Source organism: Cherax quadricarinatus, chromosome 72 (assembly GCF_038502225.1).
Source record: "Cherax quadricarinatus isolate ZL_2023a chromosome 72, ASM3850222v1, whole genome shotgun sequence".
NCBI classification, from domain to species: Eukaryota; Metazoa; Arthropoda; class Malacostraca; order Decapoda; family Parastacidae; genus Cherax; species Cherax quadricarinatus.
The window spans coordinates 11,882,038-11,899,306 of record NC_091363.1 but is presented as its reverse complement, the minus strand read 5'-3'; the positions used below and the strand labels follow the sequence as shown (position 1 = coordinate 11,899,306).

The 17,269-nt window shown below is 35.9% G+C and overlaps 3 protein-coding genes across 3 annotated transcripts; all 3 read left to right on the top strand.

Moving 5' to 3' along the window:
* The first annotated feature begins 1,793 nt into the window (after window positions 1–1,793).
* Window positions 1,794–2,356, top strand: LOC138854840 (pro-resilin-like). The gene is made up of 2 exons (XM_070100191.1): window positions 1,794–1,891; window positions 2,058–2,356. Exons 1-2 carry the CDS (start codon window positions 1,823–1,825, stop codon window positions 2,304–2,306), a joined length of 318 nt encoding a protein of 105 aa, XP_069956292.1. The 5' UTR covers window positions 1,794–1,822; the 3' UTR covers window positions 2,307–2,356.
* Window positions 2,357–5,579: 3,223 nt separating this feature from the next.
* On the top strand, window positions 5,580–6,190 carry LOC128701460 (cuticle protein 19-like). The gene is made up of 2 exons (XM_053795162.2): window positions 5,580–5,681; window positions 5,845–6,190. Exons 1-2 carry the CDS (start codon window positions 5,613–5,615, stop codon window positions 6,091–6,093), a joined length of 318 nt encoding a protein of 105 aa, XP_053651137.2. The 5' UTR covers window positions 5,580–5,612; the 3' UTR covers window positions 6,094–6,190.
* A 5,334-nt stretch (window positions 6,191–11,524) lies between these two features.
* LOC128701459 (cuticle protein 19-like) lies at window positions 11,525–12,112 on the top strand. Its single transcript, XM_053795161.2, has 2 exons — window positions 11,525–11,622; window positions 11,785–12,112. The coding sequence occupies exons 1-2, from the start codon at window positions 11,554–11,556 to the stop codon at window positions 12,031–12,033; spliced, it is 318 nt and encodes a 105-aa protein (XP_053651136.2). The 5' UTR covers window positions 11,525–11,553; the 3' UTR covers window positions 12,034–12,112.
* The last annotated feature ends 5,157 nt before the right edge of the window (window positions 12,113–17,269 follow it).

The following is a 17,269-nucleotide window of genomic DNA, read 5'->3' as shown; positions in this document are numbered from 1 at the left end:
TGAAGGACCACATTACAAAGCTGACGTTATGCTGTCTGGTGTTGCTTTTGTTGTAGGTACTGGGTCAGGACGTTAGCATGCTGCAGTTGTAACTACTGGGTCAGGACGTTAGCTTGCTGCTGTTACAACTACTGGGTCAGGACGTTAGCTTGCAGCTGTAGCAACTACTGGGTCAAGTCGTTAGCTTGCAGCTTCATTCATTCATTAGAGGTTTGTCGGTACTTCCAGCCCGGGTCGTCTCCATATGGTGACCCGGCTGTGGCCCCCGGTTGGGGGTGTCGTTCATCTTCTTCTTTCTTCTGTCTTCTTTCTTGGGCCTTCCGGCTGGAGGGTAGCTTGCAGCTGTAACAACTACTGGGTCAAGTCGTTAGCTTGCAGCTGTAGCAACTATTGGGTTAGGACGTTAGCTTGAGGCAATTGTAACTACTGGGTCAGGACGTTAGCATGCTGCTGTTGCAACTACTGAGTCAGGACATTATCTTGCTGCTGTTGCAACTACTGGGTCAGGACATTAGCTTTCTGCAGTTGTAATTACTGGGTCAGGACATTAGCTTGCTGCTGTTGCAACTACTGGGTCAGGACATTAGCTTGCTGTTGTTGCAACTGCTGAGCCAGGACGTCAGTTTCCTGCTGTTGCAACTACTGCGTCAGGATATTAGCTTGCTGCAGTTGTAACTACTGGGTCAAGACGTTAGCCTGCAGCTGTTGCAACTACTGGATCAGGACGTTAGCTTGCAGCTGTGGCAACTACTGGTTTAGGACGTTAGCTTCCTGCCTAGAGAGTGTTGAGGGGGTCAACGCCCCCGCGGCCCGGTGCATGACCATGCCTTATTACATAATAAAAGTGTTATTTTGAAGTGTACACTCTTTGTTTACAATGTATCACGGTGCTGCCAGCACATATGAAAAATAAATATTTATCTATTAACATTTCAGTATTCTTTATGAATGTTGTTTATTCTTGAATTAAAAGCCAAGTATAATTTTTGCAGCCAACTATTTTGTGCATTAAACTATCCGCTGATTATGTGCCAAAGCTGACACTTTTGATTTCTTGGTCCTTAAAAAAGTATCTGTGGAGTTCGATTTTGAGCAATAGCCGATTTTTTTTTTTAAATTATTTCCATTGGATATGTATTATCGAGTGAGTACCCTTGCTTTTGTTGTTGCCAGTTTTGATATAAAAAATGTTACCTTTGTTGCCTTGAAAAATTAACAAAGACAAATTTAAACACGAAATTCTTCACAACTGTTAAACAACCAATACACAACTTTCTCACATAAACGAATTAAAATTTTTAATATCAATATACCGTGCAACCAACCACAATATCCATTGTCAAGGTTATGACGTCAAAACGATGAAGTGAAGCTTCTTGTATATAACTAGCTGGACTCCTCGAGGAGTATCACACTCTTATTTCCCATCAACCATGTCTCCCAAGGTATAGTTTTGCTTCTGTCACATTTATTGTAGCGGCATTCACTGTCTCAGTGTTTTCGTAGCAGTGATATTATCTTCAGATTTTTTTTCATCCATTGAAATGGCATTGATGCATATTTAGAGTCAATTCCTTGTTTATGGAATATAACTAAAGGGTTATATTCCAGTGGTATTCAAAATTTTAATTAATATGTTGTTATATTTGCTCTTGCTGTAAAGATTTAATAATTTATCGCATATAATTTACAGTCACCGCATTGAAAGTCTTATATTAAAATAAAAATAGTTTTTGAAGTTGCTACAGTATAACTATTTACACTTAAATGATATTAAACACCCTGGCAGGTTGCGTTTGTAGTAATTTTTGTAGCAGGGACGATGGCCTACCCCGAATCTCGCCCCACCTATAGTCCGCCCAAACCTATATATGGCATCTCTGGTCCTCAGGTGAGTATCATCTAAAAGAAGCAAGATTCTCTGTATAGCTTACAAGGACATACATCCTTAAAACTGCTTGGCACCAACATATCATTAACGTGAAAAATTATCTTGGTTTTGGCCGCGTTGGCGACGTTCTTTTATAGGAAAACACATAACACTGTTATTATTACAGGCTCCTGCTCGGTACGACTTCAACTGGACCGTCAAAGACGACCAGTCAGGTAACGACTACGGTCAACAAGAGTCCCGTGACGGCGACAACACCCATGGCTCTTATCAGGTGCTTCTTCCCGATGGTCGTGTTGAAAATGTAGTCTACACTGTTAACGGTGACTCTGGCTACGTGGCTGAAGTGACTTACCAGAGCCAGGCCCAGTATCCAACACACCAGACCTACACACCGGTTCCTGTTTACGTTTAATTTAACATCCACCCACCAACACTGTTTATTATAACTTTTTCCCCTAAAGATACTTGAATAAATAGCAACTCTGAATTACAACCTTCCTTATCCTGTAGTCTAAATACAAAGTAGTGAAGAAAAAGTTTAAAATACTGAATGAAAGTATTTCTTCTCTAGCCCCAAAATATTCGTCATACCAACGCCACAGATAATAGTAACAAAAATATAAGACATTACCCAACTTGAGTTCCTGTACCTCTTTCAGAAATGATCAAAGGTATCAGAGAAGACATAATGATACCATGCTCCATAACATAACTATAGAAAGAAAACCTAAGTACATATAGATTTTTTTTAATTTGAAAAATTTGGAATATTAAGGTGCAATAACTTCTTCATGACCAAGTATAAGAATTCCAAATAATATATCCTCTATAAAATGCATTATTGAGAACTAAACTCTTGTAAGTGAACATGATAGTTTGATCATTTAGAAAAGGTTGGAGCAGAACAGGCTGACCAAGAGGAAGAATAATTACTAGGTAGACGATACGAGGAAAAAGGTGCGTCCCAGGAAGGGTAGAAGGAGGACTAAGGCAGTTTTGAGTGGAAGAGGACCGAGCATTCAGCAAGCATATATGCATGTAAGATCGGAATGAGTGGAGATAAGTGGTTCTTGACATTATTCTTCCTAGTGGAGTGTAAACAAGTTAACACTTGGAAAGGGACTCAGAGGAACTGATAACCTGGGCTTTATTGATGGAGGTTGGAAATACTATGCCAAGACTCTCAAGGATGGTTCAGTTTGGAAGGTTATTTGATCTGTAATTCAATAGCTGTCCGGCAAGACAGCTATTGAATGAATGAAGATAAATGTGTCTTTTTCTCATAATATAGCTTCGTTAGATATTAGCTCTGGCAAGAGTTTTGAAGAGAAGTTATAGAGCAGCAAAAAAAGTAACAGCATATGGTTTAACAACGTGGGTTGCAGAAGGTGCAGCGCAAGAGATGTCAAGTGATTCGACCATGAGTGAAGACAGAACAGAATAGTTTGCACCATCATCACATGTAAACAAGACTGGCCGCAGGTGCTCGTAAACCACAACACTAACATTGACTTTGCTCTTAAAAAATCTAATAAAAGAGTAGTGTGGGAGATATGCTAACAACGAAAACACCTGGTCAAATTTGCTGAGAGATTCCAAGGGGCTTGATCATTGGGTTCCAGTAATTAGGAACGTTAATGATTTAATTGCATAAAGTCTCCTTGAAGAGTCACAGGAATGAGTGACAATGTTTGCAGACTTTTCCATTCCCATTCACACACCTCTTAACTGGAGTTGCTTTTTTTTTCACTTGTCTAAGACAAAATCTTACTTTGGACATAATTTGAGTTGCAAAGGTGAACAGCAGTGTAAATATGAAGAAATGTCATCTTTATACATTGTCTTAAGAGCATGTCGTCAATAGCCAGTGTCTTATTATGCAGGGTTGTGTAGTTTATCCTTGAACTTAAAAGTACGTGAGATTACTCTCTAAATGTCTATGGTATGTCCCATGCTGCCGTGAACTTTGGTATCTAACCAGTAGTGACCTGAACGATGTGTTAGAAATGAAGTGCTTGAGACAGATACTCGAGAACTGACTACCCATTGCCTCTCAGACCGATGGAACCTATAATTCATGGTAGAGCGTCGTCTTTATGCAGAAGATTACTTAGTAATGAAGACAGTACTGTTCGTGCTTTATTTTGTCAGCCACTTAAAATTCTAAATCTGCGCCATTTAAAAATATATAAACTTCATTATAAACAAGAATAATTTAGCATTAAACATCCTGTATGCATGCCCTACTTGTCTCGATAAAAAAGTTTGAAAGTAATCAAATGTCACTAAAAACATTGACTGGTAAGATTGGTGCCGTCAGAGACTTAGCTACCTGCAGGGAAGTCAACTAACATGAGGTGTCTTCATATTTATTAGATAAACGTTACCTCAACTCTCTTCAGATTACTACATAATGATGTATCATGTTCATGCACGTTGAACATTATGCGAATATTAGTGAAATGTAATTTTTCAGTTTATGCAATGACTACAAAATTGTGACTTCAATAAATGACAAACAATAAACAATTGTATTTACCAAGATTACATATATGTACTATATAAGGGATTGCATAATTTAAAGTTACTAGGTTAGTTGATAATTTAAAGATATTTGGTTGGTTGCTTAATGGTGATTAAAGCTAATCGACTACAATAGTCATTAAGGCAGTACCTAAGTTTTTCACCACCAGACAAGAATAATATAATACCTAAAATAAGAATCAAAATAAACTCTTAGTATATATACACTGAGAGACATGCACCGCTAGGGAAATATCCTCTGCATATTTGGAAAACTCCCATCGTCATGCAAACAATTAATGCATTAATATATTTTTTTTAAATTACTAATATTTTCATAACATTATTTTTTTCTTTCTCTTCTTTTTCTTGTTTTCCTCCTCTTCTTCTTCTTCTTATTATTATTATTAATATTATTATTATTATTATTATTATTATTATTATTATTATTATTATTATATTATTTAATTAATGTTACTAATATTAAAATATTTAAGGACAAAAAATATTTTCTTTATCTTTTTATAATTTTTTAGTACTAGTTGTAATAACAAGAATATTATTGTTGTTATTATAATTGTTATTATTACTAAGAGTGGAAGCTGCACTTTTTGTATTACTGGTCAGTATTCACATTAGCTGCTCAGTAATTTTAATATAAAAGCAAAGTATCTATTATAAGTAATATTAATATTAATTACAATATTATTACAATTTTTTGTGAGAAAATTCAGCAGTTAAAATATAATTATATTGCGGAGCCACACAAGCAACTGTCAAGGTTATGACGTCATGAATTTGGAGTGAAATTTCTTGTATATAAGTTACTGGATTAATGCAGAAGTCTCAGTCTCATCCCACTTAGTCACTAAACATGTTCCTCAAGGTACAGTAATAGTTTTGTCACATTTACCCATTTGTAAAGAATTAATATTTCAGTCTACAGAGTATTATGAAGGTTCACATCTCTTACAATGACAAGGAATAAAATAACAAAGTGCTGATGATTTGCTCATCCTCTCAAGATTTTGTTGGCAAGTCTCTATTTATTTGTACTCATCTGTCTGTTAAACTTAACTTTTTTTTTTTTCGTTAAAATAAATATAAATAGCTCTATATAAATGAAAAAGATTTTGATAGTTAAAATTACAAACTTCGACAGGTTGCATTTGTGGCACTTTTTGTAGCAGGGACGATGTCCCACCCTCAGTCTCATCCCACCTATACGTCACCTACCCCAACATACGGCGTTCCTGGTCCTCAGGTAAATATCGTCCAAATTGGACAAGATTTTCTATATTTTTTGGAAGCTATATTTAAAAAAAAAAATAAGATGAGCATGATAATAAGATGTCATGATCCTGGCTATTTCCAAGAATCCAATATTCAGCACAGAAAACATAACACTTCATTCTTCTTTTTTTCAGGCTCCTGCTCGGTACGATTTCAATTGGACCGTCAAAGATGACCAGTCTGGTAACGACTACGGTCAGCAAGAGTCTCGTGACGGCGACAACACCCATGGCTCTTATCACGTGCTTCTTCCCGATGGTCGTGTTGAAACTGTAGTCTACACTGTTAACGGTGACTCTGGCTACGTGGCTGAAGTGACTTACCAGGGCCAGGCCCAGCACCCAACACACCAGACCTACACTCCAGTTCCTGTCTATGGTTAAATGAACAGTGACATTGATATTATATTACATATTACAACTTATTCATGAAAGTTATGTAAATAAATGTGCAGCAATGAAATATATTTTACTTTTCCCGATATTTAAAAATATATGAAGTGTGCCAAAAATTCATTTTACAATTGACGGAAGATATCAACTTTGTCAATAAGCTATATACTTCTTTATTATACTACAGTAAAAATATTGTAATCACAGCAGTCATGAAAGTGACACTTCTTGAAATTTATTTTTTTGGAGACTAATTGTTTAAAGAGATCAAAAGGTACTTCATTAATCTGAAAACAATCAGTAGTACCATAAAGTAAGAACTGAAATACGTTAATCTTCAAGATAGAAAAGTATGTAAACTATCAATGTGTAAACAACGAGTCATGAATACCTCTCAATTCATAATTTTTTTAACACTTTCAGTTTGGTTCCAATATTGCAGTAAAGAAAAAAATTCTCTTATTTTTCCATTGCTAATTAATGTTCAAACGTATTCATTAATCAGGTAAAAGATAAGAAACCAGTCCAGATATGTATAATACAAAATATGAAAACTAAACTGCATTTTAAAAGTTATATTTACTGAGACCAAAATAATGTAATTTTAAAACGTAATCTTTAGCATTAGCATTAATTAACCTAAGAACTTAATATGAAAGCCAAAATATTTTCTTCAAATTTTCCATCAATTAAATAAATGTTTTAAATGCCTTTGAAAATAACTATTGAAAACAATAGTGTGTATCGCTAAATCTTGATGGTTAACTTTCTGTATCATACTTTTAGGTATTATTACATAGTGAATTGTAGAGAATATTATATAAAAAAACGATCCATATATAATATCAGTTGCAGGGATTTGTTCTGAAATCGCACGCATACTAGACCTGAATATCCATCAGTCGATGCGACTTGAAGATTACATCGTCTTCAAGTCTCTTCTAGACCTGACCCCTCAAGGAAGGTTCCTTGATGTTGGTGAGGGGCTCTTGATTTAGGGAATTGGATCTGTGCTCCAGTTCCCCAAATTAAGCCTGAATGCCTTCCACATCCCCCCCCCCCCAGGCGCTGTATAATCCTCCGGGTTTAGCGCTTCCCCCTTGATTGTAATAATAATAATCTTCTAGACCTGAATAGTAGCCAGGACAGGACAGGAGCAGGAGAGGTGTGTGTTTGTCAGTACGAGAAGTCGCCATGGTTAGGCGTTGGTGTAAGTAGGTGAGTTTTTTTTTTTTATTCTTTTTTTTTTTTGTAAATTTATACCGAAGGTTATTTTATTGGTTTAAGTGCTCTCATGTAAGGCCCTAGTGTGCAGAGTTTCGGGAGAGTACTCGTACAGCCTGCAGAAAGGGGGGGCTGTCATGGAGCCTCCCTATTTATAAATGATAGTGTTTTACTCACTAGCAGCAGTGTGCTAGTGAGCTAATGTAAATAAGTAAAGGTGAGGGATTTTGATATGTAGTAGAGTAGGTTGTATGTTGTAAAGATAGAAAGTTGAAAGTGAACATAGAAAAGAGTAAGGTGATGAGGGTATCAAATGATCTAGATAATGAAAAATTGGATATCAAATTGGGGAGAAGGAGTATGGAAGAAGTGAATGTTTTCAGATATTTGGGAGTTGATGTGTCAGCGGATGGATTTATGAAGGATGAGGTTAATCATAGAATTGATGAAGGAAAAAAGGCAAGTGGTGCATTGAGGTATATGTGGAGACAAAAAACGTTATGGAGACAAAGAAGGGAATGTATAAAGTATAGTAGTACCTACATTCTTATATGGGTGTGAAGCTTGGGTTGTAAATGCTGCAGCGCGAAGGCGGTTGGAGGCAGTGGAGATGTCCTGTCTAAGGGCAATGTGTGGTGTAAATATTATGCAGAAAATTCGGAGTGTGGAAATTAGGAGGTGTGGAGTTAATAAAAGTATTAGTCAGAGGGCTGAAGAGGGTTTGTTGAGGTGGTTTGGTCATATAGAGAGATTGGATCAAAGTAGAATGACATGGAGAGCGTATAAATCTGTAGGGGAAGGAAGGCGGGGTAGGGGTCGTCCTCGAAAAGGTTGGAAGGAAGGGGTAAGGGAGGTTTTGTGGGCCAGGGGCTTGGACTTCCAGTAGGCGTGCGTGAGAGTGTTCGATAGGAGTGAATGGAGACGAATGGTATTTGGGACCTGACGAAGGGATTCAGGGAAACTGGTTATTTTTATATAGCCGGCTTGAGTCCTGGAAATGGGAAGTACAATGCCTGCTCTCTAAAGGAGGGGTTCGGGATATTCGAAGTTTGGAGGGATATGTTGTGTATCTTCATACTTATAAGCTTCTAAACTGATGCGAAAACAGTGATTATGTGTGAGTGAGGTGAAAGTGTTGAATGAAGAAAGTATTTTCTTTTTGGAGATATATATATATATATATATATATATATATATATATATATATATATATATATATATATATATATATATATATATTATTTTATTAATACATCGGCCGATTACCACTAAGGCAGGGTGGCCCGAGAAAGAAAAATTTTCATCGTTCACTCCATCACTGTCTTGCCAGAAGGGTGCTTTACACTTCAGCTATAATACTGCAACATTACCACCACTCCTTCAGGACTCAAGTCCGGCCTGCCGGTTTCCCTGAAACCCTTCATAAATGTTACTTTGCTCACACTCCAACATCACTTCAAGTATTAAAATCCCTTTGTCTCCATTCATTCTTATCAAATATGCTTATGCACGCTTGCTCAAAGTCCAAGCCCCTCGCACACTAAACCTCCTTTACCCCCTCCCTCCAACTCTTCCTAGGCCGACCCCTACCCCGCCTTCCCTCCACTACAGATTTATACACTCTCGAAGTCATTATGTTTTGTTCAATTCTCTATACATGGCCGAACCACCTCAACAACCCCTCCTCAGCCCTCTGGATAAGTTTTCGTAATACCACACCTCCTAATTTCCAAACTACGAATTTTCTCCATTATATTCACACCACACATTTCCCTCAGACATGACACCTCTACTGCTTACAGCATTCACCTCGTTGCAACATTCACCACCCATGCTACACACCCATTCAGGAGTGTTGGTACAACTATACTCTCATACATTCCCCTCTTTGCTTCCACGGGCAAAGTTCTTTGCCTTCACAGACTCCTAAGTGCACCACTCATTCTTTTCCCCTCTTCAATTCAATGATTCACCTCATTACATTATATATATATATATATATATATATATATATATATATATATATATATATATATATATATATATATATATATATATATTTGTATAGGTGAGTTTTTGTGTCCTTATAATAAGTTAAACATTGTCTCCACATTTAATATTAAGGTACAAACTGGTCCTAGAGTGATTTCTTTTTCTGCTTTAAAAGTATATATGCCTTTAGACTAGACAGGTCGTATGCCCATAGGATCCAGGACTTTTATTTACATTAGGCAGTAAAAAAAATGGAAAAAATATATTACAGGGTTTTTTGAACAGAGATTAGGAACGCTAAATCTAAAAGGGTTATTTTGCACTTGTGAAATAGGAGACAAAATTTGATCAGAATAATACAAAAGTTTCAATTATGAGATTGAAATATATGTATTGAGTAAAGGAAGATAAAGTAAGTCTGAATCCCAATCAGAGTACATAAAGAGAACTCCGTTTCTGAATGAATGACAAAAAGCGCGTCTTCTGGGTTGAGTGAGAGCTTAGTTCTTGATTATTATATTGTGATAGTTTATTGTAAAGCTGAGACATATTTTTAGTAACTCTCTTCTCATATTTTTTGTAGCTTGTTCAAGACACTAAAAATATTCCAATATTACCTCTCAGAATATGTATAAAATCCATGCACCAATTACTCATACTACTAAAGTATGAAATATATTATTTGCTTATACAGTTATACTTAAAAATCACGAATGTGAATCATATTCCTTTAGGTATTTATATGAAAACTCAAATAGAAAAAACTGAGAGAAGATATTAAAGCATGAACATATTGTAACAGTGAAAATACTAGCAATGCCAGGAACCATTTGGAACTATAATGCAGAAACAAGCGACCGTTCCTTACTTTTCACCCTTTGCCACCTGGAATCTACCTGGAGGCTCTGGTGGTCAACACCCCTATGGCCCGGTCACCTACCAGACCACTAGGTGGATCAGGGCCTGATTAAGAAGGTTGTTACTGCTGGCCACACACAGTCCGATATACGAACCATAACCTGGTTGATCGGGCACTAACTATAGGTATCTGTCCAGTTCTGTTATTATTCACCTTTATTTGTGATGGAGGTTGTTGAACAGTTTTGGGCGCCGTATACTGTGTAAGTTTTTTTACTTGCATGGGAAGTGATTCGTGTATGCAGATTTGGTGTATCTCTTAGGATTTAAAATGACCTTATTCACAACAGAATGTTTTGTTTTTCAGGATAAGAGGAGTTATCACTTTCATGTTTCAGTCAGAATATATAGACTTAACATTGTGTATATAAATTTAATATCAATGGTTAAACAACCTTTTCTATATTCCATATACTTGTGGAAAAAAATAAAAAATAAAGTTCATGTGATATTTCCGATTTACTCTGAAGATTAATATCATCAAAGATATTATTAAAAGCACAGATGATACTGATATGTGAACCTGATATAAGAATAATTAGATTAGGTTAGGAAAGGTTCGTCAGAAAACAGGACAAGTGTTTCCTGACACGGATCTTAGTCAGATGATGACCCGCCTTTAGATTTTTTGGTCATCTGACTGAGGCCTTCCGCTGGTTTACCGATCCACCCCTTTAAAAATTATGGTCACATTTATAACCATTTCTGGTTATACGAATAAATATATCCCTAAACTTATGATAATGCATAATATTAAAGTTACTTTTTCAAAGCTCTGTATTCGATATTAATAAAATTAATAAGAAAAATTACAATATTATTTTAATTATTACTTTTGTTATTTATTATTTTGTTATTCTAAGAAAATGCAGCAGAGTTAAAATATAATTGTATTGGGGACGACACAAGTAACTGTCAAGGTTGTGACGTCATGAACTTGGAGTGAGGCTCCTGGTATATAAGTCACTGGATTCATGCCGAAGCATCAGTCTCATCCCACTTAGTCACTAAACATGTTTCTCAAGGTATAGTGATAGTGTTATATTTACTGTACCCATGTGTAACGTATTAATATTTCAGTCTACAGAGTATTATTAAGCTCACATCTTTTACAGTGACAAAGAATAAAATAACATGAGGTGCTGGCGATTTTTCTGGCAATAACACTTGCAATTTTGCTGTCTAATTTTTAAACTCGTCGTCTTTTTCATTAATATAAATTTCTCTAAAAGTTCTTAATATAATGAAAAGGATTTTCTTACATATAATTACGAACTTTGGCAGGTTGTTTTAGTGGCACTTTTTGTAGCAGGGACGATGTCCCACCCTCAGTCTCATCCCACCTATACGTCACCTACCCCAACATACGGCGTTCCTGGTCCTCAGGTAAATATCGTCCAAATTGGACAAGATTTTCTATATATTTTTGAAGCTATATTTTAAAAAAAGCTTAAGATGAGCATGATAATAAGATGTCATGATCCTGGCTATTTCCAAGAAAACAATATTCAGCACAGAAAACATAACACTTCTTTCTTCTTTTTTCAGGCTCCTGCTCGGTACGATTTCAATTGGACCGTCAAAGATGACCAGTCTGGTAACGACTACGGTCAACAAGAGTCTCGTGACGGCGACAACACCCATGGCTCTTATCACGTGCTTCTTCCCGATGGTCGTGTTGAAACTGTAGTCTACACTGTTAACGGTGACTCTGGCTACGTGGCTGAAGTGACTTACCAGGGCCAGGCCCAGCACCCAACACACCAGACCTACACTCCAGTTCCTGTCTATGGTTAAATGAACAGTGACATTGATATTATATTACATATTACAACTTATTCATGAAAGTTATGTAAATAAATATGCATCAATGAAATATATTTTACTTTTCCTGATATTTAAAAATATATGAAGTGTGCCAAAAAATTCATTTTACAATTGACTGAAGATATCAACTTTGTCAATAAGCTATATACTTCTTTATTATACTACATTAAAAATATTGTAATCACAGCAGTCATGAAAGTGACACTTCTTGGCATTTATTTATTTGAAGAATAATTGTTTAGAGATCAAAAGGTACTTCATTAATCTGAAAACAATCAGTAGTACCATAAAGTAAGAAAAGTATCTAAATTATCAATGTGTAAACAACGAGTCATGGATACCTCTCAATTTATAATTTTTTAACACTTTCAGTTTCTGTCCAAAATATTTCAGTAAAGAAAAGATTTCTCTTATTTTTCCATTGCTAATTAATGTTAAACGTATTCATTAATCAGGGAAAAGATAATAAGAAACCAGTCCAGATACGTATAATACAAAATATGAAAACTAAACTTCTTTTTAAATGTTATATTTACTGAGACCAAAATAATGTAATTTAAAAACGTAATCTTTAGCATTAGCATTAATTAACCTATGAACTTAATATGAAATCCAAAATATTTTCTTCAAATTTTCCATCAATTAAATAAATGTTTTAAATGGCTTTGAAAATAACTATTGGAAAACAATAGTGTGTATCGCTAAATCTTGATGGTTCACTTTCTGTATCATACTTTTAGGTATTATTACATAGTGTATTGTAGAGAATATTTTAAAAAAAACGATCCATATATAATATCAGTTGCCGGGATTTGTTCTGAAATCGCATGCATACTAGATCTGAATAGTAGCCAGGACAGGACAGGAGCAGGAGAGGTGTGTGCTTGTCAGTACGAGAAGTCGCCATGCTTAGGCGTTGGTGTAAGTAGGTGAGTTTTTTTTTATTGTTTTTTTTTTTTGTAAATTTATACCGAAGGTTATTTTATTGGTTTAAGTGCTCTCATGTAAGGCCCTAGTGTGCAGTGTTTCGGGAGAGTACTCGTACAGCCTGCAGAAAGGGGGGGCTGTCATGGAGCCTCCCTATTTATAAATGATAGTGTTTTACTCACTAGCAGCAGTGTGCTAGTGAGCTAATGTAAATAAGTAAAGGTGAGGGATTTTGATATGTAGTAGAGTAGGTTGTATGTTGTAAAGATAGAAAGTTGAAAGTGAACATAGAAAAGAGTAAGGTGATGAGGGTATCAAATGATCTAGATAATGAAAAATTGGATATCAAATTGGGGAGAAGGAGTATCGAAGAACTGAATGTTTTCAGATATTTGGAAGTTGATGTGTCAGCGGATGGATTTATGAAGGATGAGGTTAATCATAGAATTGATGAAGGAAAAAAGGCAAGTGGTGCATTGAGGTATATGTGGAGACAAAAAACGTTATGGAGACAAAGAAGGGAATGTATGAAAAAATAGTAGTACCTACATTCTTATATGGGTGTGAAGCTTGGGTTGTAAATGCTGCAGCGAGGAGGCGGTTGGGGGCAGTGGAGATGTCCTGTCTAAGGGCAATGTGTGGTGTAAATATTATGCAGAGAATTCGGAGTGTGGAAATTAGGAGAAGGTGTGGAGTTAATAAAAGTATTAGTCAGAGACCTGAAGAGGGTTTGTTGAGGTGGTTTGGTCATTTAGAGAGAATGGATCAAAGTAGAATGACATGGAGAGCGTATAAATCTGTAGGGGAAGGAAGGCGGGGTAGGGGTCGTCCTCGATAAGGTTGGAAGGAAGGGGTAAGGGAAGTTTTGTGGGCCAGGGGCTTGGACTTCCAGTAGGCGTGCGTGAGCGTGTTCGATAGGAGTGAATGGAGACGAATGGTATTTGGGACCTGACGAGCTGTTGGAGTGTGAGCAGGGTAATATTTAGTGAAGGGATTCAGGGAAACTGGTTATTTTTTATATAGCCGGACTTGAATCCTGGAAATGGGAAGTACAATGCCTGCACTCTGAAGGAGGGGTTTGGGATATTGGAAGTTTGGAGGGATATGTTGTGTATCTTTATACTTATATGCATCTAAACTGTTGTATTTCTGGGCACCTTTGCAAAAACATTCATTATGTGTGGGTGAGGAGAAAGTGTTGAATGATGAAAGTATTTTCTTTTTGGAGATTTTCTTTCTTTTTGGGTCACCCTGCCTCGGTGGCAGACGCCCGACTTGTTAAATATATATATATATATATATATATATATATATATATATATATATATATATATATATATATATATATATATATATATATATACATTTTTTTTTACCACCAAGGCAGGGTGGCCCGAGAAAGGAAAACTTTCATCGTTCACTCCATCACTGTCTTGCCAGAAGGGTGCTTTACACTACAGTTATAATACTGCAACATTACCACCACTCCTTCAGGACTCAAGTCCGGCCTGCCGGTTTCCCTGAATCCCTTCATAAATGTTACTTTGCTCACCCTCCAACATCACGTCAAGTATTAAAAACCTTTTGTCTCCATTCACTCTAATCAAATACGCTTATGCACGCTTGCTCAAAGTCCAAGCCCCTCGCACACTAAACCTCCTTTACCCCCTCCCTCCAACCCTTCTTAGGCCGACCCCTACCCTGCCTTCCCTCCACTACAGATTTATACACTCTCGAAGTCATTTTGTTTTGTTCCATACATGGCCGAACCACCTCAACAACCCCTCCTCAGCCCTCTGGATAAGTTTTGGTAATCCCTCACCTCCTAATTTCCAAACTACGAATTTTCTGCATTATATTCACACCACACATTTCCCTCAGACATGACACCTCTACTGCTTACAGCATTCTTCTCGTTGCAACATTCACCACCCATGCTTCACACCCATACAAGAGTGTTGATAAAACTATACTCTCATACATTCCCCTCTTTGCTTCCAGGAGCAAAGTTCTTTCCTTTCACAGACTCCTAAGTGCACCACTCATCCTTTTCCCCTCATCAATTCAATGATTCATCTCATATATATATATATATATATAGATATATATATATATAGATATATATATATATATATATATATATATATAGATATATATATATATATATATATATATATGTTTGTATAGGCGAGTTTTTGTGTCCTTGTAATAAATTTAGTAGTGTCTCTACATTTAATATGAAGGTGCAAACTGGTCCTAGAGTGGTTTCTTTTTCTGTTTTAAAAGTATAAATGCCTTTAGACTAATCAGGTCGTATACCCATAGGATCCAGGACTTTTATTTACGTTAGGCAGTAAAAAAATGGAAAAAATATACTACAGGTTTTTTTGAACACAGATTGGGAACAATAAATCTAAAAGGGTTATTTTGCACTTGGGAAATAGGAGACAAAATTTGATTAGAATAATACAAAAGTTTCAATTATGAGGTTGAAATATATGTATTGAGTGAAGGAAGATAAAGTAAGTCTGGATCCCAGAGTATATAAAGAGAACTCCGTTTCTGAATGAATGACAAAAACCGCGTCTTCTGGGTTGAGTGAGAGCTTAGTTCTTCATTATTATATCGTGATAGTTTATTGTAAAGCTGAGACATATTTTTAGTAACTCTCTTCTCATATTTTTTGTAACTTGTTCAAGACACTAAAAATATTCCAATATTTCCTCTCAGAATATGTATAAAATCCATGGACCAATTACTCACACTACTAAAGTATGAAATATATTATTTGCTTATACAGTTATACTTAAAAATCACGAATGTGGATCATATTCCTTTGGGTATTTATATGAAAACTCAAATAGAAAAAAACTGAGAGAAGATATTAAAGCATGAACATATTGTAACAGTGAAAATACTAGCAATGCCAGGAACCATTTGGAACTATACTGCAGAAACAAGCGACCGTTCCTTACTTCTCACCATTTGCCACCTGGAAACTACCTGGAGGTTCTGGTTGTCAACACCCCTATGGCCCGGTCACCTACCAGACCACTAGGTGGATCAGGGCCTGATTAAGAAGGTTGTTACTGCTGGCCACACACAGTCCGATATACGAACCATAACCTGGTTGATCGGGCACTAACTATAGGTATCTGTCCAGTTCTGTTATTATTCACCTTTATTTGTGATGGAGGTTGTTGAACAGTTTTGGGCGCCGTATACTGTGTAAGTTTTTTTACTTGCATGGGAAGTGATTCGTGTATGCAGATTTGGTGTATCTCTTAGGATTTAAAATGACCTTATTCACAACAGAATGTTTTGTTTTTCAGGATAAGAGGAGTTATCACTTTCATGTTTCAGTCAGAATATATAGACTTAACATTGTGTATATAAATTTAATATCAATGGTTAAACAACCTTTTCTATATTCCATATACTTGTGGAAAAAAATAAAAAATAAAGTTCATGTGATATTTCCGATTTACTCTGAAGATTAATATCATCAAAGATATTATTAAAAGCACAGATGATACTGATATGTGTACCTGATATAAGAATAATTAGATTAGGTTAGGAAAGGTTCGTCAGAAAACAGGACAAGTGTTTCCTGACACGGATCTTAGTCAGATGATGACCCGCCTTTAGATTTTTTGGTCATCTGACTGAGGCCTTCCGCTGGTTTACCGATCCACCCCTTTAAAAATTATGGTCACATTTATAACCATTTCTGGTTATACGAATAAATATATCCCTAAACTTATGATAATGCATAATATTAAAGTTACTTTTTCAAAGCTCTGTATTCGATATTAATAAAATTAATAAGAAAAATTACAATATTATTTTAATTATTACTTTTGTTATTTATTATTTTGTTATTCTAAGAAAATGCAGCAGAGTTAAAATATAATTGTATTGGGGACGACACAAGTAACTGTCAAGGTTGTGACGTCATGAACTTGGAGTGAGGCTCCTGGTATATAAGTCACTGGATTCATGCCGAAGCATCAGTCTCATCCCACTTAGTCACTAAACATGTTTCTCAAGGTATAGTGATAGTGTTATATTTACTGTACCCATGTGTAACGTATTAATATTTCAGTCTACAGAGTATTATTAAGCTCACATTTCTTACAGTGACAAAGAATAAAATAACATGAGGTGCTGGCGATTTTTCTGGCAATAATACTTGCAATTTTGCTGTCTAATTTTTAAACTCGTCGTCTTTTTCATTAATATAAATTTCTCTAAAAGTTCTTAATATAATGAAAAGGAT